General features: G+C 39.7%; 1 protein-coding gene across 6 annotated transcripts in view; it reads right to left on the reverse strand.

Moving 5' to 3' along the window:
- MAPKAP1 (MAPK associated protein 1) overlaps nt 1-20629 on the reverse strand; it is a 246813-nt gene that overhangs the window by 102195 nt on the left and 123989 nt on the right. For all 6 annotated transcript variants that reach the window (XM_021691308.1, XM_021691306.1, XM_044920481.1 and 3 more), the window contains one exon: nt 11433-11609. In XM_021691308.1, coding sequence (XP_021546983.1) covers nt 11433-11609 — 177 coding nt within the window. The remainder of the gene's footprint in view (nt 1-11432; nt 11610-20629) is intronic.

The following is a 20629-nucleotide window of genomic DNA, read 5'->3' on the forward strand; positions in this document are numbered from 1 at the left end:
ACATTGCTTAGTTGGGGGAATGGATCCCAGCCACTGCTTATAATTGGTAACACAGCGCCATTAAAATGTGCAATCCGCTGGACATGGTAGCAACAGTCAGGGGCACTACAAGCAAGCAACTTCTGGCCAAGGCATCAAGCCTCCTCTGAAGCTCATAGAAGAGCACTCAGGGCTCCATTTTCAAGGCTTTCATTTTTGAGAGAGTAAGCCAGAGAAGTGGGTATACTGCACCTCAGCTTAACTCACTGGCTTTGGATGGGGATGAGGGAAGTCAAAAATCATGGTAGTGGTGCAGAGAAATTCAATGAGACTTATTAAGAGCTTTCTGAGCTGCACAGTACAAGTTATTATTCAACAATTACAACAGTAATAATAGCAACTACTATCTACTGAACATTTACTATGTGCCAGGTGCTATGTTAAGCTTTTAAAATCTGTATTAACTCATTCAATCCTGAAATAGGTGCTAGTATTATATCCATTTTACAGAATCCGAGGCTGGAGGCATTAGGGAATTTATCTGAAGTCACTCTATTAAAGATCCTATTAAAGATCTCAATTTTGAATTCAGAAATCAACAATATGGTCCCTAAACCAAGGAGCACCGTCCAGCGGGAGAGAAAGACAAAGAAGCAAACAAAGAATTATAGTGCTATGCGGTAAGTACAAAGATGGAAGCCAGCTCTGAGTCCTACCAAACACAGAGGCACTTAGCCAAGCCGGGGAAGGGTAAGGGGATCAGAGAGCTTCTTAATGGAGATGTCTCAAAACACAGTGATCATTTAGCTCTATACCATGCTAAGAAAGATGGTGGTGACCAGAAGGCAGCAAAGCACAGCAAGCTCTAGAGTAGAACCTGCTTTGGAGTCCCAGCTCTACCTTCCTGGGATAAATGATACAATCTCTCTCTCTCTCTAGCTGCCAGTTTCCTCATCTACAAATGGGGATAATTCTTAGAGTAGAAGATTATTGTGACAGCTAAATACTTGTAGTTAACATAATACCTGTTATATAATAAATGCTTAATATAATAACCATGGCTTTTCTACATACAAGGAAGTGATAAAAGATATGATGACAACTGTCAACATTATTGAGCACTTAATCCTCCCAGAAAAGGTAGGTCTATTATCAGTCCCATTTTATAATGGAGGAAATTGAGGTTGAGCAAGGTTAGAGACTTCCAGAGAGCACATCCTCTGGATAGGAACTACTGACCAATCTGTGGCAAAGGCTCAACTTCCACTGTAACATTCAGTTTGATTATAAATGCCCCAACTCTTAGACTAACCATATGAACTACAAGATCCCCCCCCCCTTTTAAAGATTTTATTTATTTATGTGACAGACAGAGAGAGAGAGCACAAGCAGGGGGAGCAGCAGGCAGAGGGAGAGGGAGAGGCAGGCTCCCGGCGGAGCAGGGAGCCCGATGCGGGGCTCGATCCCAGGACCCCAGGATCATGACCTGAGCCGAAGGCAGATGCTTAACTGACTGAGCCACCCAGGTGCCCCACGAGATCCCTTTTTAAAAGCCCTTGGAGAATGTCATGGTTTCTTGAGCCACAGTCTCAGTTTGTGGAAGTGGGAAAAGGCTGCCAAGAGTAGCACTCGATTCTCCACTTCTGACCAGGTCATAACAGGGATGAAGACACACTCCTCCAGTTCCCAGCCTGCGCTGGTCCCAATTCCATGCATGTTCATTCTCTAGCACTTTAAAGTAGAAAATGAAAATATATGAGCAAGAGAAAGCCTTGTAATAACTGCAGCATGCCTGCTTTAAAGCAAGTCCTTCGGGTATTACTTTATCCATAAAGAGAGTTTACACTAGTGTGAATGCCACATTTTGTTTCCCCTTGCACTGACAAAAAATTTTTTTTAAAGATCAAAGCATATCGTGTGAGTATGTGATGTTTGACATTGGACAAAGTACTCTTTTTCAAAACAGACATTTTCCAAAAACATAACTCGCTAGACTAATGGGCAGTGAGAAGCCAAAATGACTGCCCTCCGCCTTCTCCTTGTGTATCTTTGCCAGAGTCCTTGGGACTTGCCAAATCCGGTCATGCCTGCTTAGCTTGCTCGACTGATTGTGCCAGAAAAGAAAATAAGACACAGATGTATTTGAGCTCTTTGAGATGCCAGTAAGAGAGACAGCTAATGGCTTCATTTCGACCCTCCCCTTCCAGCTGGGCACAGGTGGGGGATAATGAGGTCCCTCTCCCTAATCAAACTCAATTATTTACTACTCTATATAACCGCAAAGACATTCACATTCAGTTCAGAATATAAAACACACCGTGGGCTACTTCCAACCACTGCCACTGGGTATTTATAACAAACTCAAGTGGCTAACAGTTTGCCTTGGCAGGAGTTTAAGTGTGTAAAGTTTTGCAAACTGTTTCTGTTCAAATATGTCCTGCTGAAATGGGGTCCCAGGCGGGGTTCCATAACTGTCAGGTCAGTGAACTGCATAACATCTGAGAATGTATTCACCATGCAGTGCAGACAGGATCTGGAAATCAAACGCTTCGTTCTATTGCAACCTTCTGAGAAGCATCACAGTTTTTTCAACAGCAAGACTGACATTGTATTAATAAACATTACAAGCCACTAGCCTGACATGTACATAGCAGCAGCTGACAGACTCCAACATAAGCTGAGGGGAGAACAGAGGAAATCAAAACGAGACATAGTAACTAAACATGGCCAAAAGGGGTAGATCATGAAACAAATCACATTAATGTCAGAAAAATGAGCCCTAAACTTTTAAGATATACAGCAACTAAAGCAACAATCTGATATAATTTTTGGATACCAAAGTAAGTTGATGGCTATCTAAAATGTGTGCTTTTATTGTAGGAACAAAGCGTATCCTGGCACAATTTCAACAGACATTCCAGTGAGCAAAACATACATATTTAGCTTGTCTGACCTTTAAATTCTTAGAAGTATGTAATTAATGCTTTCCATCTTTATTACTTGCTCCAATATTTCTGTCACTTTAAACAGACACAAAGAAAAATTTTCTCTTTTCTCTAGACAGTAGCTGTTGCCAAAAAGGAAATCAAGTCAGATTTACAAATACAAAATTAAACAGGCTGCATATGTTACATTTCTGTACATGAGGACAATCTGGACAATGAAAATATTTGCTAATACAACAGAATGAAAAGAAACAACACACAGTTGGTCTTCTATGACTCAAGCAAACAATAAATAAGATAATTTATACCCATATTGTCAGGCCTGGTTACAAAGAATATAGGCATCTTTTTTTTTTCCTTATCCTGTTTTAGCTCTGCCCTTTACCAAACTGTATGACCTTGAGCAAGTAACTACCTGTCTCCGATCCTCAGCTCATATATTATAAAAATGAGTTTGTTATAAGGAATAAATGAGATAATGGCTACTAGGGGCACCAAACTGAGTGAGTGTGCAAAAATGCTCATTTCTTTTTTTCCCCCTCCTCTCCAGAACACAAAGCAGTATCACATAAGAGTAGGAGAGGTTTCAAACTGATGATATCCTTTCAAAAAGGTCTGGTCACCCGGGGTGTACTCTGGAGATCTTATCAAGAGGGTATACTAAAACTACCAACCCTTTTGAAAAGCCCTCATACAGCCAAGAGCAATGAATCTGCACACCTCTTAAGAAGCAGCTAACCTTGGGCGCCTGGGTGGCTCAGTTGGTTAAGCGACTGCCTTCGGCTCAGGTCATGATCCTGGAGTCCTGGGATCGAGCCCCACATCAGGCTCCCTGCTCGGCGGGGAGCCTGCTTCTCCCTCTGACCCTCCCCCCTCTCATGTGCTTGCTCTCTCTCATTCTCTCTCTCTCAAATAAATAAATAAAATCTTTAAAAAAAAAAAAAAAAAGAAGCAGCAGCTAACCTTTCCCTTTATACAGAGCCAAGAGAAGCCACAGCAGTCTCTGGGAACTCTTTGGGCCACAATGCCCAAGGCAGCCCGGCTACTAGTGGAAGACCCTCTACTGACTACCCAGTGGTCCCCTTCCCAAACAGCAAAATCCTAGCTGGATTCTATTTGCTCTGCTCTGTAGCTATTGGTTAGAAATATTCCTTCCCCATGTCTACCTGATATAACAAACATTTTAAGTGAAACACATGTATAGGAGGGCGGTTTAACTGTTCTTACTGACTTCTGATTTAGGGGGATTCTGTCCATTTTACTGGTTTGGGCTTTTCTTCTCTTTCTAAAGCCCTTCTTCCGGACTCCAGAGTAGGATCTCGGTGTGAAATGTTAATGGCAACACATCTAATGACACCATCACAGTTGCTGCTGTCAGTGCCATTTGTACACTCAATTCAGTTCCACAAGTTCTAATTGAATTGGCCCTGTACTGGGGCATCGGAGAAGAGGGACAGAGCAGGCTCGTCCCCTGTGCACTCCAAGATCTCATCCTCCCTTGTCCTACGTCTAAAGGCCCAGCACGCCTTGGCTTGGCCACTGCTAGCAAGGAGCACTTGTTTAGATATTGGGAACCAGCTGAGATCCAGCTATTTAGTTCTGGGAGCCAACCAGACTCCCCCATACTTCTGCCTCCTACTTCTCCCCTTCCACACTCCTAATACCCAAACAACTTCAATGCTTAGGCTCAGAGCAGCTAGCAGTCAGCAAGTTAGAGACTCCTGTTTATACATACATTGGATCTGTCCAAAATCAATCACGAACAATGGGTATCTTAGAAATCCACTTGCCTGTCTGTTAAAGGAGAGAGTTTCCCTTAGCAAGCTCCTAATTTGCAAGTTGTTAGCGTAATCCATTCTCCCTCCCCAAACAACTCTGTGTCTGGGAGTTTCCTGGGACCAAGGGCCTGGGAAGAGAAGGCTGGTCCCACCGACTCAGTAAGAACATCAGAAGTCACCCAGCTTCACATTCTTCTCCACAGAACACTTCCCCAACTGGGGACTCACTTAAGTTAACTAGCTCCTCTTTTTAAATTTTTTTTTTTTCACAGAGAGAGAGCACCCATGCACATGAGAGCGGGGGGTGGGGGAGGTGGAGGGGCAGAGGAAGAGAGAGAGGGAGAAAGAGAATCCCAAGCAGGCTCCACACCTAGCACGTAGCCTGAGGAGGGGCTCGATCTCACACGACCCCGAGATCATGACCTCAGCCAAAATCAAGAGTTGGATGCTCAACGGACTGAGCCACACCCAGGCGGCCCTTCCTCTTTTTAAACATACATAATTCTATAACTTAAAAAGTCACTACCTTGAATGATGGAACAAAGTGAAAGTTTAAATTTTCTATTGTAAGAAGAAACATAGCTCTATTTTCTAATTTTTCTAGGATGGACATGTGTTCATTATGTAATAAATAACCCAAAGAAAAGTTAAACCCCATACACACCTTAGTGTGAATTATTCAGACCAGTAAATCTCTCACAGAAATAACAAAAATAGCAACTATGTAACACTGCCTACATACCAGGGTCTGAGCTAACATCTTCATAACAGCATTTCCTACCTTAGGTTCAACAGCCCCCATGATCAACAGATGAATTCACAGGCTAAGTTTTAGAATTTAAAAGTTTTGCTTTTAGTTTAATGAAAATCATGAAAACACACACACACACGTATCATAAACATATGATGTATATTTAGAAAAGCAAAATTATATATAGTTTATATATATATAATAACTTATATAAGCAACAGATTGATACATAGAGATGTAGGCCACTCCTAGACTTCCATGTTCCCCATTCTCTACCCAGCTGGAGGAGCCCTGAATCACTGCGTAGAGGAGAAATACCCAGGAGAGCAACCGGGCCCTCATTAGATGGACCTAAACAAGAAATAAACTTACTAGAATAAGCCAGGGTCAACAAATCTACCCCATGCCCGTTCACTGATGTATTGCTGTCTATGGCTACTTTCTTGCTACTATGGCAGAGTTGAGTTACAGAGATGTATGGCCCACAAGCCTAAAATATTTACTACTTGGCCCTTTATAGAAGAAGTCTGCCAACTTGCTGGATAAGCTGGTGAGATTTGGGGGTTCTGTGTTCCAAGCAGCTAGAGTTATTTAACATCACTAACAGATTCAGTAAAAGCCAAATGACATCACTGCAAGTCACATGCAAAAACAGTTCGTTGAATAGAGAAAAGTGAGGGGAGAAGTGGGCACAAGGCTCTCTCTGTGGAACTCTTGTTTGCTGAACTCTGAAGAATTCATGCTCTGAGTGCCCCAGTCACACTATGCGCAGCTATCGATCAGGCAGAGAGCCCACCTATGTACAGACCAACTGACAACAGCAGAAGGTAGGGTGACCAATTATCCTGGTTCACCAGGGGCTGAGGGGGATACTCCTGGGTATAGGACTTTGAATTTCAAAACAGGGAAAGTCCTGGGCAAACTGACATAAATCGGTCATCGTTGCAGAAATGTTATTTTTCCAGTAAAGCACATTTAAAATTGGGAGGGAAGGATGCACTATAAATCAACTGGCTCATTAAAATAATGGACTAGTAGTTAAAAATATACTCACTGTTTAAAAGGACAAATATTAATATGGTAGTCAATGTTTCATATGAAAATCAAAAAACTCAAGTTGACAAGTAAAACATTTAACACCCATTAAATCCAACATCAGTGACTTTAATCTGAGCAAAACATCATCTGTTGCGTTTAAGTTGTTAATTTGTATTTTTATTAATGTTATAGTTTTATCTGTATTTAATTTGTAATTTTGTTTGGATTGCATAAAGACATGGAATTTATAGCTAGAATTTTTAAGTGTATTTAAGTAACTTATAAAACAAATCTGGGCAAACATTGAGGCTTCAGGAGAATTAATTTTCCTTTAAAAGAGGTCTGTACATTACTTACATTTAAGAACATTCCTCACGACAATTCCATGAGGTAGTTATTATTCCCCTCATTTTACAGATATAGCAGCTGAGACTATGGTCATGTAGCAAGTCGCTAGTGAAACTGAAACTTGAACCCAGGTTAGCTGAAGCTCAAAGTCTGTGCAGCCTCACTTGGAGTGGGGAAAGATGGTATATGGGAGGTGTGAGGGGTGAGGTGGGTGGTGTGAGGGCCACGGAAAGCCAGAAGGCAAGCTGGGGGCTTCATGGTATTCAAAAAGCAGGAACAAGGAGCTAGGTGGGCTCAGAAAGTGAAGTAGGACAGGAAGTTTGGTCAGGGGCCCTCCAATGCAGCCCAAAGACACCTGAAGATGCATCCATTCCTTCTCTACAAAGCCCTGCTGGCTGCCAAGGATATAGAGATAAATAAGACCATGTGCACCTTCTCTTCAAGGAGTCTATAGTCTTGCTACTATCTCTTAAAGGATGTCTGCCCTTAAGAGGGCTGATTTGAAGTCTACAGATCTCCAATGTCCTGCCAATGTCTACCCCTATCCCTACCCCTAACTCAGCAGAAGTTGTCCCAGTAACTTTTCAATCCAGTGGAGCAATGTCTACCCACACTCTGCCCCTCTCTGCTAGAAAACAGAAAGGAAGAGAAGAAGAAAAATGCAGAAGCAGCAAAGAGTTCTATTCAGTTCATTCAAGAAATATTTGTGGTGTACCTACCACAGTAATGGAGCTATGCTGGGTGTTGTGGGGCATAAATGATCCAGTTCTTGCCCTCAAAGTGTTTCTAGTCGTAACCACAATAACTGCAATAAACACTCAAGACAATGCTTACCTAAGCCAGGCACTGTTCTAAATGCTTTACATAGATCAGCTCATTGAATCCTCATCATGGCTCTATAAGGTAGGTATTATTATTATCCTCATTTGACTGGGCCACAAAAAAAGTTAAGCAATTCATCCAAGATTACACACACACACGAGTAAGGGTAAGGTCAGGAATGGCACGCAAGCATTCTGGCTCCAGAGGCCTCCATGCTCTTACCTACTACACTGTAACATATAGTAGTTGAATGTTGGCCTTAAGACAGTGGGATTTAATTGAATGATGAGACCACCAGCAGATTCCCCACCACCGTCCCAACCCTCAGCAGGGTGTTGCAAAGAGCATGGACTTTGCAGTCAGGCATGGGGGCAAATCCAGGCCTGAGAGCAATACTTGTCAGCCTCAGTTTTCATGTCTCTAAAATGGTCATAATAAAAACCAGGCTATTTTCAGATTAAATGGAATAACATATACACAACTTTCAATTAGTAAATACTAATTCACTGCTTACTGTCAAAACCTAGCTCCCTCTTCCTGGTTCAGTTCAGTGTCTTCCCAGACACCCCCTGCCCATCCTCCTCTGGGAGAGAGATGCAAGGAAGAAAGGGATTAATGAAGAAAAGGACCAACAGCTTTACTTATTTTGCTGGGACTTCACTCTCTGAAACTTTGGACACATCTCTGGTGACTCCTGAAGGTCTGCTCCGTCCTGCATTTGCAGGAGAGGCTTTTCTAACTTAGAATATAGACCAGCAAGGTGAATGGAAGGTTGCTGAAGCAAGAAAATACACATGGGGCAAATGGTCAGTAATCTGTACTATTTCATCAGACAACTGGGACAAAGAAGAAACAGAAAATTTATTGACATTTTTTTTTTCCTAAACGCTCACACATAAAGATTTTACTTTACCTCGTGTCCTCAGAAACACTCCAGACATGTTGAATAAGCTCTGTTGAACTTTAAAATAGAAAAAGGATTGACTGGGGTGTGTGTGTTTGGGAATGGAAGTGCAGGGATGGGAGTAATTCAGGAAAAAATAAGAGTATTCAGTTCGGGCGCCTGGGTGGCTCAGTTGGTTAAGCGACTGCCTTCGGCTCAGGTCATGATCCTGGAGTCCCTGGATCGAGTCCCGCATCGGGCTCCCTGCTCGGCAGGGAGTCTGCTTCTCCCTCTGACCCTCCCCCCTCTCATGTGCTCTCTCTCTCATTCTCTCTGTCAAATAAATAAATAAAATCTTTAAAAAAAAAAAAAAGAGTATTCAGTTCAAAGCAGTTGTTGTTACTCTCTGCCTTTCCTCCTCTCTCTCCTCCCATTCTCCAAAAGTTGGGGTTCATATGGAGACCCTGTATAGACTTTAGAGGCTTCTCCCGGGAAGGTATGTCCTGCCTACCGCTAGCCCCATTCTGTTGAAAACCAATGATTTAAAAGGTCTTGCTTTAAAAAGGACATTTAGTTCAAAAGAATGTGATGGTCATATGTTAATATTTATGTAGTAAAAATTATGCACTAATGAAAACTCTCTTAATCATTTATAAACAAACAAAAATGCAAGTGGAGACTACTGAAATACCCCTGTATACATCTTTTAAAATAAAAAGAAAAAAAGTCCTAATGATACTTTGTGACGGTAAGACTTTGAAAAGATACTTTTATGAATTCTATTGGTAGCATTGTAAATTGGAACATCTTTCAGAAGGCTACATGTGAATACAAAGTGAAAGTCTAAAGATGGTTCTACTCTGACCAATACTACTACCCAAAGGAAATTGTCCAAAGGAAGTTATTCAGAAGAAATAAAAGGGATATGGATAAGGACTATTATTATAGAATCACTTATTAACCAAAGCAATAAAACAATCTAAACACCCCATGGTAGGCTTCCAATGCAGCCTGGACCTTTTTCTGTTGTACTGCTCATCACATTTTAATGATTTGACAAACCATCTCCCCTACTAGATAGTAAGCCCCATGAGCACAGGGTTGGTCTAGATTCTTGGCACATTATAAATGTAGATTATAGGAACTAAGAACAGATCAAATATTTGTAATTTTAAGTAAAAATAACACAATATTTACACTAGAATGGGAACTGTAATATATATATACATGGAAATGATGATACAAAAATGAAAATAGTTTTATTAGGAAGGAGGAATCATTGCATAAGTTTTCAATTACTTTCAATATTCTTCAGTGTCGTTGTTTTAGCCCCTCCAAAACATAAAGAGAGGGAAAATATTTACTGTTACATATACCAAACAAGACTTCATAGTAGGGATGAAACAGTAAGTACAAAAACTTGGAGTCATTGCCCCCAGTATTCAGGTATTCTTTCTTTGTTCAAGGGTAGAAAGACACAAAATACTCCTATATCATAGGTGGCATAATCCTATTTTCAGTAAAAATCTGAAACAAAGGCAGTATGTTTTATTATATTTTATTATTTTTAAAGATTTTATTTATTTATTTGACAGAGAGAGACACAGCGAGAGAGGGAACACAAGCAGGGGGAGTGGGAGAGGGAGAAGCAGGCTTCCCTCGGAGCAGGGAGCCCGATGCGGGGCTCGATCCCAAGACGCCGGGATCATGACCTGAGCCTGAAGGCAGACGCTCAACAACTGAGCCACCCAGGCACCCCTAAAGGCAATATGTTTTAAAGAGACAAGGGAAAAGTTCTCTAAAGCAATTCACTGTGGATAGTGAATTTGCTGGTTACTAACAGCAGGGGGTGCCAAAAGGATCACTATTGTTCCCAGGAAAGGGTCCAGGAGAGGGCCAGTCTCAGTACAGGTTAGCAAAGCTTAAGCTGTGCTTAGAAAACACCACAGGCTTTCCTCTAACAACTGGGACCTCTGGGTAAAACTCACTCTAGAGACTTGAATAAACAAAAATTATATTTTTATTTTCATTAACTTCTGATATTTAGCATTTCCTTGAACTATAAATGTAGTCAACAAATCACAGTAGTATTAGTAGTACTGGTAACTCTGTCATGAACAGAAAAAAACAGATGATACAGCACATTACAGTTGTTGCAGACTTCTCAAATATCATTTATACTCATCACTACTTTGAAGTGAAGCGAGAGACTTCAGGAGTTAGACCTGCTGCTAGATCTTGGTATTTAAAAAGCCATACATATTACTATACCACAAATTTGTTTAATAATTTCCGAAGTATTTAAATATAATGGAATTCTTTTATATTCTTGTGGATTTTATTTTCTGCATTTACAAACACTTTTTTCTGGAACGGGCTTATAATTTATAGGTTTTACCAGACTGCCAAAAGCACAGGAAAATTTATCCCTTATCAGTCTAAAGGAAGGCAACTGAGAGGAAAAATCAAATTCGATTTGAACAAAGTTGGAGAAGAAAAGAAGTATTTTAAGTCACAAGACAAAAGTGGCTGCAATGCACATTTTCATATACTTTGGAGTCCATGAAGAGAAAGAGGGAAACCCAGAATTTTTGCTTCAAAGGCTCCAAAGTACCCCACCCAGTATGTCCAAAGGCCTGGTTCCCAGATATTATGTTCAGAGATCTACCTAATGCAATTTGTTACTGCAAAGCAGTCTGCATTTAATCTAGGTGCAGAAGCATGAAATATAATGCAAATGGTGTCCCCAACATCTCCCTGGAAGAAGTCACTACAGATGGACATCCAGATACCCAGTATCATTCATATGATGAGCAAAACCAAAAACAAGTCCAAAATCCTAGAAGGCAGAGATGAGAGACTGAGATCTGTAAAAGGTCAATACTCACATTCGAACAAAGAGTGACTCTTTGGATGTCAGACCAGGAGATGAATACTTTTCAACCAGGGCCAAGGTACTGAAGCCGAACTTATGAATGGGCTCGTTGGAATCCAGTGGGGGGAAGTCTGTGTCAACCTCCCCATCATCCTCAGCAATATGCAGGCAGTAGGCACTGACATTGTCACTAAAAAGAAAACCAAAAAGGTGAGTGAATACCAAGATGAAGGAGGGATAAGGAGACTAGAGGCTATGGTATACAGCAAGCAAACTGGGACACTGCTGGTTTTTTTTTTTTTTTTTTTTTACCTGAAAGCCTGGTGATACAGTTAGATTTCCCCCAAATCCTACTTCATTTGATAAAGAGAAAACATGGCAATACAAAGGGGGAGAACAACAATGTGAAATGAGGGCCTTTCCAGTACTCTATTCTTTCAACAAATATTTTCTGAGCATCTGTTATAGATAAGATGCAGAACTTAACCCCTTAAATCAAAGATGATATTTAGTATTATCCCTCAAGGAAGCTTACAGTATAGCAAGGGGAAAAAGTAAGTACTACTTTTTAGTTAGCTAAATATAAGTATACATAAAATAAATATCATAAAAGAGACACAAACAAAATATAAAGGAGAAAAAATTATTGGTCCAGGGGAGGAATCAGAGGCCTCTGATTTACGGTCAGGATTAAGAAAATACCTATTGTAGGTTAGGAGAAATACTCAAGGTAACAAAGACAATCCACACAGTTCTCCTTTCTCTGAAGAGTATCAGACTCACGTGGCAAGATCTGATTCCAAACACCAAGGATACTTAACGGAGTAAAAGCAAATTACCTGAGTTATCCTGATGTGGATAACTGGCCCTCTCAACTACTTCTGGACTTTCCTCACACCCCAAGAACGTCCAGTCTGTACTCCCAGATTCCATCTTAGAGCCAACACACACTTCATTCTCTTTCTTTGGGGGAAGTAAAAAGCCAATTTGCTGAAAAGGGGTGGGAAACTATACCATCATAAAGACAACTTAAAACTTAAAAATCAATTAAAAACACTTTAAGATACCCTGCTCCAAAGATGCATTGTGAAACTGCTAATCTGCTAGCATTCACAGACATGAACCTAACAGTTCACAAGGCAGTAGGGTTCTAAATTGTGCAGCTTAAATTTGGAGTTTTAATTATATGATTGATGCTTAAATTAATTAATTGCAAAGTGTATGCTAATTGTTTAATTGGTTGCTTGATCTATATAGATCATTTTTTGAATTAAATGAGTTGATTTACAAAGTTTATTGATTGGATGTGACAATGAATTATTTCACTGACTACCTGATTTGCAATTTTCCCAATTAATTCACAAATCTTTAGCTGCAACTCTGCTTATTGAGAGAGAGCCTACTTCAGGTGATCTATACTCAGTCTGTCATGACTAAGAGATATTTATTATATAAAACAGGTAATAAGGACAGATTAAAATTAATGGGAACTGTAAATTTGCTAAATGGATGGATAACAAGAAAGTAATCTGGCTATGTTTGTCACTATAAATTTCATGTATTTGCAACGCTGTTAAGAAATTTAAAATTCATCTCTGAATGATATGGGAAACTTACGGATCTTTGCAAGAGGTTGCTAACTTAAACACCAAACACTTACAGCAGCAGAAGAAAGTCCTTTAGATAAAGAAAATGTCATGGTATGGCAGCTAAGAGCTTTGTGTCCAGAAAGACCTGAGTTAAAACCTAAGCTCCAGCACTCATGCACCATGCGATTTCAGAAAATAAACTTCACCTCCTTGAGTTTGAGTTTCCACTTCTATAAAAAGGGTACAATCACCTAACTCAGAGGTAGTTATGAAGATTAGAGAAGAAGATATATGCAGAGCCTACCATGTAACAGAGGTAAAAAATAAATGGTATGGTAACTATAATTAAGTCAGATGGAAAATAACTTCTACTGTTACCTCAATCCTTAAAGATGCGTTGTGGATGCATATTACAGCAACAAAACAACAATGAAGCTAAGTGACATATTCTGGAGTTAACATATCGGCAGTGTTCCAGCCTTGGGGCCACTGAGCCTCCAGGGTTTTACGAACAGGGCAGACACTGATGAAGCAAGCAACGGACAGCACAGATTATTTATTGCCGTGTAAATCATCCTGAGGCATGTCTGTGATTCCCCAGCACCACAGAGGTTTCAAGGGCAAATAATAAGCCTATTGATCAAAGCAGAAAGCCAAACATTGGTATCAGAAGAATTCTGCTTTGATTGTCATGGGATGCCCCCATATCCCCTTCAAAACAAACTCAACAACTGTCACAGGCTAAGATCCAAGGGCCAAAAGATTCGCTGCCAAGTGTTACTATTCTCCTCAGTTTTTAAAAACAAAGTGTGAAATTAGTTATTCACTCAAAAAACATTTGCAAAGTACTACCCTGTGCTGTAGCCTGCTCTGAGCACTGGAAACACAGCAAAGAAAAGAATGAATGATTCCCCCTATATTATACAAGATTAATGGAAGTCTTTTCTGGGTCATGAGTAAAATTTAGCAGCAAACAGTACTCCAACCCTTTTGACCCCTTAATAGAACATCTGAGGGGAAAATGACTAAAATTCCATATTCAATGCATGGACATATTGGTTCCTTTGTGCCTTTATAAAGGAATCATTAATAAAAAAAGCTACTATGGTATTTTGACTTCTTTTTTTTTAACAATACATCTTTTTTTTAAAGATTTTATTTTTTTTTATTTTTTAAATATTTGACAGAGAGAGAGATAGCGAGAGCAGGAACACAAGCAGGGGGAGTGGGAGAGGGAGAAGCAGGCTTCCCGCGGAGCAGGGAGCCCGATGCGGGGCTTGATCCCAGGACCCTGGGCTCATGACCTGAGCCGAAGGCAGACGCTTAACGACTGAGCCACCCAGGTGCCCTATGGTATTTTGACTTCTAAAACCTCTTCAGGACTCCAAATTAGTACTAGTACAATAGCCATTAGTATCATCAGCTACATTGAGTGCTATGTGCCAGACACCGTGCAAAATAGTGTGGATGGATATATATAAGCTCAATGAGCCTTCACACCAACTCTGTGAGTTATTTGTTATTATTTCTGTTTTACAAATTAGAAAAGCGAGGCTCAATGAAGTTAAGTGGTTTGCTCAAGGTTAAATAGCATGTAAGTGACACACCTGAGATTCAAACCCAGGCAGTTAAGAGCCCTCACCCTTGACCCCCACCTATCCCTCTGCCAATTCCATGGTGTGTCTAGACTTGCCAAGGCCCTTGGGAACCTTGCTCCTAAGGAAATGCCACATACTTTGAAAAGAAGGAGGAAACCATGACATACTACCTACAAAAAATTAGAAGCTTAGAAAGATTTATTTCAACCTCCTCACCTTTACAGATGGGGAAGAGATGCCTAGAAATGAGGAATAAGATGCCCACGACGACCCAGTTAAAACAGTGGCAAAGCTCGTTCTACAGAACTCAGGTCTCCTTACTTCCATTCTGTTACTCTTTGATCAAACCAGAAACTGGTGGCATTTTGAAATAGGGAGAGAAAAAGGGGGAAGCTGTGGTCCATGACTCAAGAATACCCCAAATACAGACATCTGGAATTTATAAAACAATGAAAACAGGGGTGCTTCCTCCTTGTGACCTGGTTTGGTAGAATAAAGAGCGGTTTTGCAGTCAGATCTGGTTTTAACGCTAATTTGACCACTAACCAGCTGTGTGACTAAATCTCTCTGAGCTCCTCCATTTTCTTATCTGTAAAAAGCTTTCCTTGATTTCTCTAGGAGAATCATTTGGATCTCTAGGAGAGAGACTCCAAGTGATTCTCCTCTGTGGTCTTTCAGGTCTTGATTAATATTTCCACGTATACTTATCACATGTTTTTCTTATTTATGGTTCTATGTTCTCCTAAAAAGCAAGGATTCTTCTATTGTCTCTGCATCCTCACTGAAGAGTAAAATGGCTGGCACTTAGAAGGTACTTAACAAATATTTGTTGAATGAATGAATATATGAATGTGTAGACTGAGTCACTCTACCCATGAAAAAAACATAAGGGGTATTATTAATGATATGTGTGCTAACGAGAAGAGGAGAAGTAATAAGCTTTTCTTTTTCTTTTTCTTGCTTGTCACATTGATATCTGTTAACCAAATGGGGCTTTCTAGGCAATGCACATGTGTCAGAGATTGTAATTCAAGACAAAAGGAGAAAAAGGCCCAGGAAGAGGGGAGGATGAAAGAGGCATTTTTATAGTTCATCAAGATATGAGTACTGGCATCTCACTTATTTTTCTTTCTTTCTTTAAGCGGGGGAGAGGTGGGGGGGAGAGAGAAAGAGAATCTTAAGCAGAATCCATGCCTAGTGCAGACCCCAACATGGGGCTTGATCTTAACAACCCTGAGATCATGACCTGAGCTGAAATCAAGAGTTGGATGCTTAACTGACTGAGCCACCCAGGCACCACACACCTCATTTTTTATGGAGAAAAAAACACTGAGAAATTATTACAACTATGCAAAAATGTTTAATTATATGCATATAAAACAACTAGAAGGAAAGGTACCAAAAAGTTTACAAAGGTTGTGTTTACATTTAAGCAATGAGCACTTTTTTCCTGTACCTTCCAGATGTCCCATAATGACTAAGTATAACTTTCATTTTCCTTTATAAAATATTTAACTTATTTTTTGATAAGGGTAAAGCAGGCTTATTAGAAACACGGAACAGTTTAGAAATACAGAACAGTACAAGGAAGGTTGGGAAATCTCTCACCCCACTGTAGAATCACCTGTCCTAGAGACTCTCTGCATTGCCTGCCTCATCCACATCCCCTGATTCCTAAGTGGTCATTTTTGTCTATCAAGTCTTGGAATTATGGAGAAAATAACCATACATATCTACTGTATAAGGGTCTTATAAGGATTAAATGATTTAATTGCACAGTACCTGGCATGAAAAAGGATTCTCATTTTGTCAAATTTCTTCTACCACTTCTATGCTTCTCATTACACAGAAGCAGAATTAACTAACAGAAGCATGGTGGATAGCATGAAATAGAGAACACTAAAAGTCCTGTTTGTGAGTCACTATCAGAGAGCCTGAGGAATGATAAAAGACTAATAAACGACTGCCAGTTCATTCTCTATATTTAAGAGTCTGGTTTTTTTTGTCTTTTTTATTCTTTGTTCATTTGTTTCGTTTCTTAAATTCCATGTATGAGTGAGATCTTAAGGTATTTGTCTTTCTTTGACTTACTTCACTTAGTTATATCCTCTAGATCCATCCATGTTGTTGCAACTGGTGAGATTTCATTCCTCTTTATGGCTGAATAATTTTTCATTGTTTGTGTACAGAGATATAGTTGTATATACAGTGTAAACACACACACACACACATCACATCACATCTTCTTCATCCATTTATCTATTGAAGGATACTTGGGTTGCTTCTGTATCTTGGTTATTGTAAATAATGTTGCAATAAAAACACAGGGGTACATACATCTTTTTGAATTCGTGTTTTCATTTTCTTTGAGATAATATAACATTGTATATTAATTATGCTGGAATTAAAAATTAAAAAAAAAAAAAAAGAGTTGCTCCTGAGGGGGGAAAAAAAAAGACTAATGGAAATAAGTACAGCATAATAGGATCCACAGAAAGAGGTTTAATTCAGGGGCACCTGGGTGGCTCAGTCATTAAGCGTCTCCCTTCGACTCAGGTCATGATCCCAGCGTCCTGGGATCGAGTCCCGCATCGGGCTCCCTGCTCCGCGGGAAGCCTGCTTCTCCCTCTCCCACTCCCCCTGCTTGTGTTCCCTCTCTCGCTGTCTCTCTCTTTGTCAAATAAATAAATAAAACCTTAAAAAAAAAAAAGAAGAAAGAGGTTTAATTTTGGAAGTGGGTTGGCATGGAAAAAGAAGTCCCTTCCAGGGACAATTATGTTTGTGAGAAGACTGGAAGTTAGAACAATGAATGCGGGCAAAATGGACCTGTTGCCAAAAAGAGATCCTTCTGGAGGACAGATAGATGGAGATGACACACATACACACTCTGTCACTCTGTCATTAAACATACTCATTAGAGCAACTCTGGAGATATTATTTTATTTTATTTTAAGATTTTATTTATTTGTCAGAGAGAGCGAGAGAGAGCAAGCACAAGAAGGGAGCAGAGGGAGAAGCAGTCTTTGGTACCTCTCCTCTCCCACACTTCTCATATCTAATTGATCCCTAAGTCCTATGAATTTTACCTCTTAAATACTTCCAGAATCTGTCCTCTTCCCTTAATCTCCACTGTGGCCCCTGCCCACCTTAATCTCATCCCACTCTATCTTCTCTTCCCTACTTTGTGTTCCAGCCATACTGGTCTTCATTAGTTCCCTGACCACTACATGCCTCCTCCTGCCACAGAGTCACTGTCATGTGGTTCCATCTGCCAGGAACCTCCCCCTGCCAAATACTCTGGTATCATCTTCTCAGGGAATTTCTCCCTCACTCGCAAGGCTAGCCTCTCATAAATGGCATTCCTTTCCTTTACATTACTTAACTCCGTTTTTATGCAAACATTATTTGGCTTAATTATTTGGTTTAATTATTTGAATTATTTGCCCATTTCTCTCACTAGATTGTGGAATCCATGAAAGAAAGACCATGTTTGGCTCCACTCACCATTGTATACCCAGCAAAATGCGTGGTATATAACAAACACTCAATAAATATTTATTGAATGCATGAATGAATACAAATGATAAGTGAAATGAGCCAGTTACAAAGTGCTCTTACACTTGATAATTTCTTCTTCCCCAGCAAACTGTAAATTTTTTGAGTGCAGTGATCACATTTCTCTTGTTCTCCATTTTATCCTCAATACCTAAGGCCTGGAACTCCATAAATTTTTGCTGAATGAAGGAATAACAAAGAACTGAAGCCTTCAAGATTAAGCTGGATATCAAGAGAAGAGTGTGAAAGGCATTTCTGACTAAGGAAACAGCAAAAGCAGACATGGTATCAGTGTCAAGAAGCCGCCAGTTAAAGAATGAGATGTGTTAAAGAACGGATGCATGGGAGCACAGCTGAGGGTCAGAATGGGAAGGGCCTCTTAGGCCATATTATCTAGGTAAGTGGTTCTTAATGATGACCCTAAGGAAAATAAATTAGAAGCAGCAACCCAGAAATGGGAGGAGAGCAGACAGAGGTGGTCGTGTAGACAGCGAAAATGGGGAAGTATAAAGAATTCAAATTGCAAAGTTGTCAGAAAACATAATATAAGGTAAAATATTCTTAAATACTTACAAAAGCCCACAAGTGGACCAGTGTGCTTGCTCTCTCTCTTTCTTAATGATTCTTTGAATCATTAAGAAAGGGCTAAATTATACTTCTGTTGCCGAACTACTACCAGTCCTAGTTGTAATGGTAGCTGGCTGTAGTTACGGTATTTAATGGCAACAGAAATAAACACTTACTGAGCACGTGTCATGTATTTTTTCATTTTATTTTCATAACTACCCTGTTACCCTCATTTTACACAGGAGATAACTAGAGTATATGGTATTGAAGTAATTCATCCAAGATCACACCAATGTTAAGTGTTAATACCAGAATTCAAACCCAGACTATGGCTTTGGACCCCACACTCTTAACCACTATGCTATGCTCTAAGAAGGCAGGGGAAAATATTAACACATTTTAGAAAGCTTCTACGAAAAATTATTAAAATATGGGGCACCTGGGTGGCTCAGTCAGTTAAGCGTCTGACTTTGACTCAGATCATGATCTCGGGGTCCTCGGATCGAGCCCCACGTTGGGCTCCCAGCTCAGCAGGGAGTCTGCTTCTCCCTCTCCCCCCACCCCCGCGTTGTGCTTTCTCTCAAATAAATAAAATCTTTTTTAAAAAAGAGAAAAATTATTAAAACAAAGAAAATGCGACAATGAATGAGATGAACCTTGAATGATCTCCAAAAACCAAGTTTCCCAAGGGCTCTAAGAAGCTGAGGGTTATGTCAGAATGAAGCAAACCCACAGTGAACTCCACTGCACAGCTACAGCATGTCTTGGTATACTCTACAGCTGAACTTTCCAACATGTAGCTATCAAGCACCTGAAATGTGGCTAGTCTGAATTGATATGTGCTATATATAGCAAATAAACACTGAATTTTTAAAACTTATGACAAAAAAAGAACATTAAAAGTTTCACTAATTTTATCAATTACATGTTGAGATAGTATTATTTTAGACACAATGGGTTAAATCAAATATAACCCATGAAAATTATTAAAATTATTTAAATTATAATATTAGGGAAATAAATTTCACCCATCTTCTGGGAACTTTTAAAAATGTTGTTATCAGAAAATTTCAAATTGTAGGGGCAACTGGGTGGCTCAGTTAAGTGTCTGACTTCAGCTGAGGTCATGATCTCAGGGTCCTGGGATCGAGCCCCAAGTCAGGTTCCCTGCTCAGCAGGGAAATACAGCTTTCTAGACTACAGCAAAACTCTTCAGGCTTTTAGTAGCTCACTCGTCAGTAGCCTAATAAAGAACAATAGTAAGAGACCAGTGAAATACATTGAATGTTTTAGGGACAAATGAAAAGAAGAAGGCAAAGAATAGCCATTTTAGTGTACAACAGAGTCATATATTATGACTAAAGTCTGCACAAAAACTTGGACTAGTCGAAATTACCCTTGAAAAATCCCTTAAGTTATCTATGCAGTAGAGTAAATGTGATTGCCTGTAAAGAGCAGTGTATACCTCCCACCTCAAGTTCTTGACAGGATAAAACCTCACTGAATTCTATTTTTCTTCCTTTCACAAATGGGTGTTACTCAAAAGATATTGTTTCACTCTCGAATATGATGAAATATAAATTAAAAAGGAATGTTTAAAATTTTTTATATGTCAAAAATAGATCCACACAAATATTGTCAACTGATATTTGACAAAGGAGCAAAGGCTTCGGGAGCAAAGCAGCAAAAAGAATGGAGAAAGGATAATCTTTTCAAGTGGGTATTCACATGTTAAAAAAAAAAATTAAATCTAGACATAGACCTTACACCTTTAACAAAAATTAACTCAAAATGGATCACAGACCTAACTGTGAAGCATAAAAAATATATATAAAACTTCTAGAAGATAACATACAATAAAATTTAGGTAACCTTGGGTTTGGTGATGATTTTTTAGTACA

The sequence above is a fragment of the Neomonachus schauinslandi genome, chromosome 13 (genome assembly GCF_002201575.2).
Source record: "Neomonachus schauinslandi chromosome 13, ASM220157v2, whole genome shotgun sequence".
Taxonomy (NCBI): domain Eukaryota; kingdom Metazoa; phylum Chordata; class Mammalia; order Carnivora; family Phocidae; genus Neomonachus; species Neomonachus schauinslandi.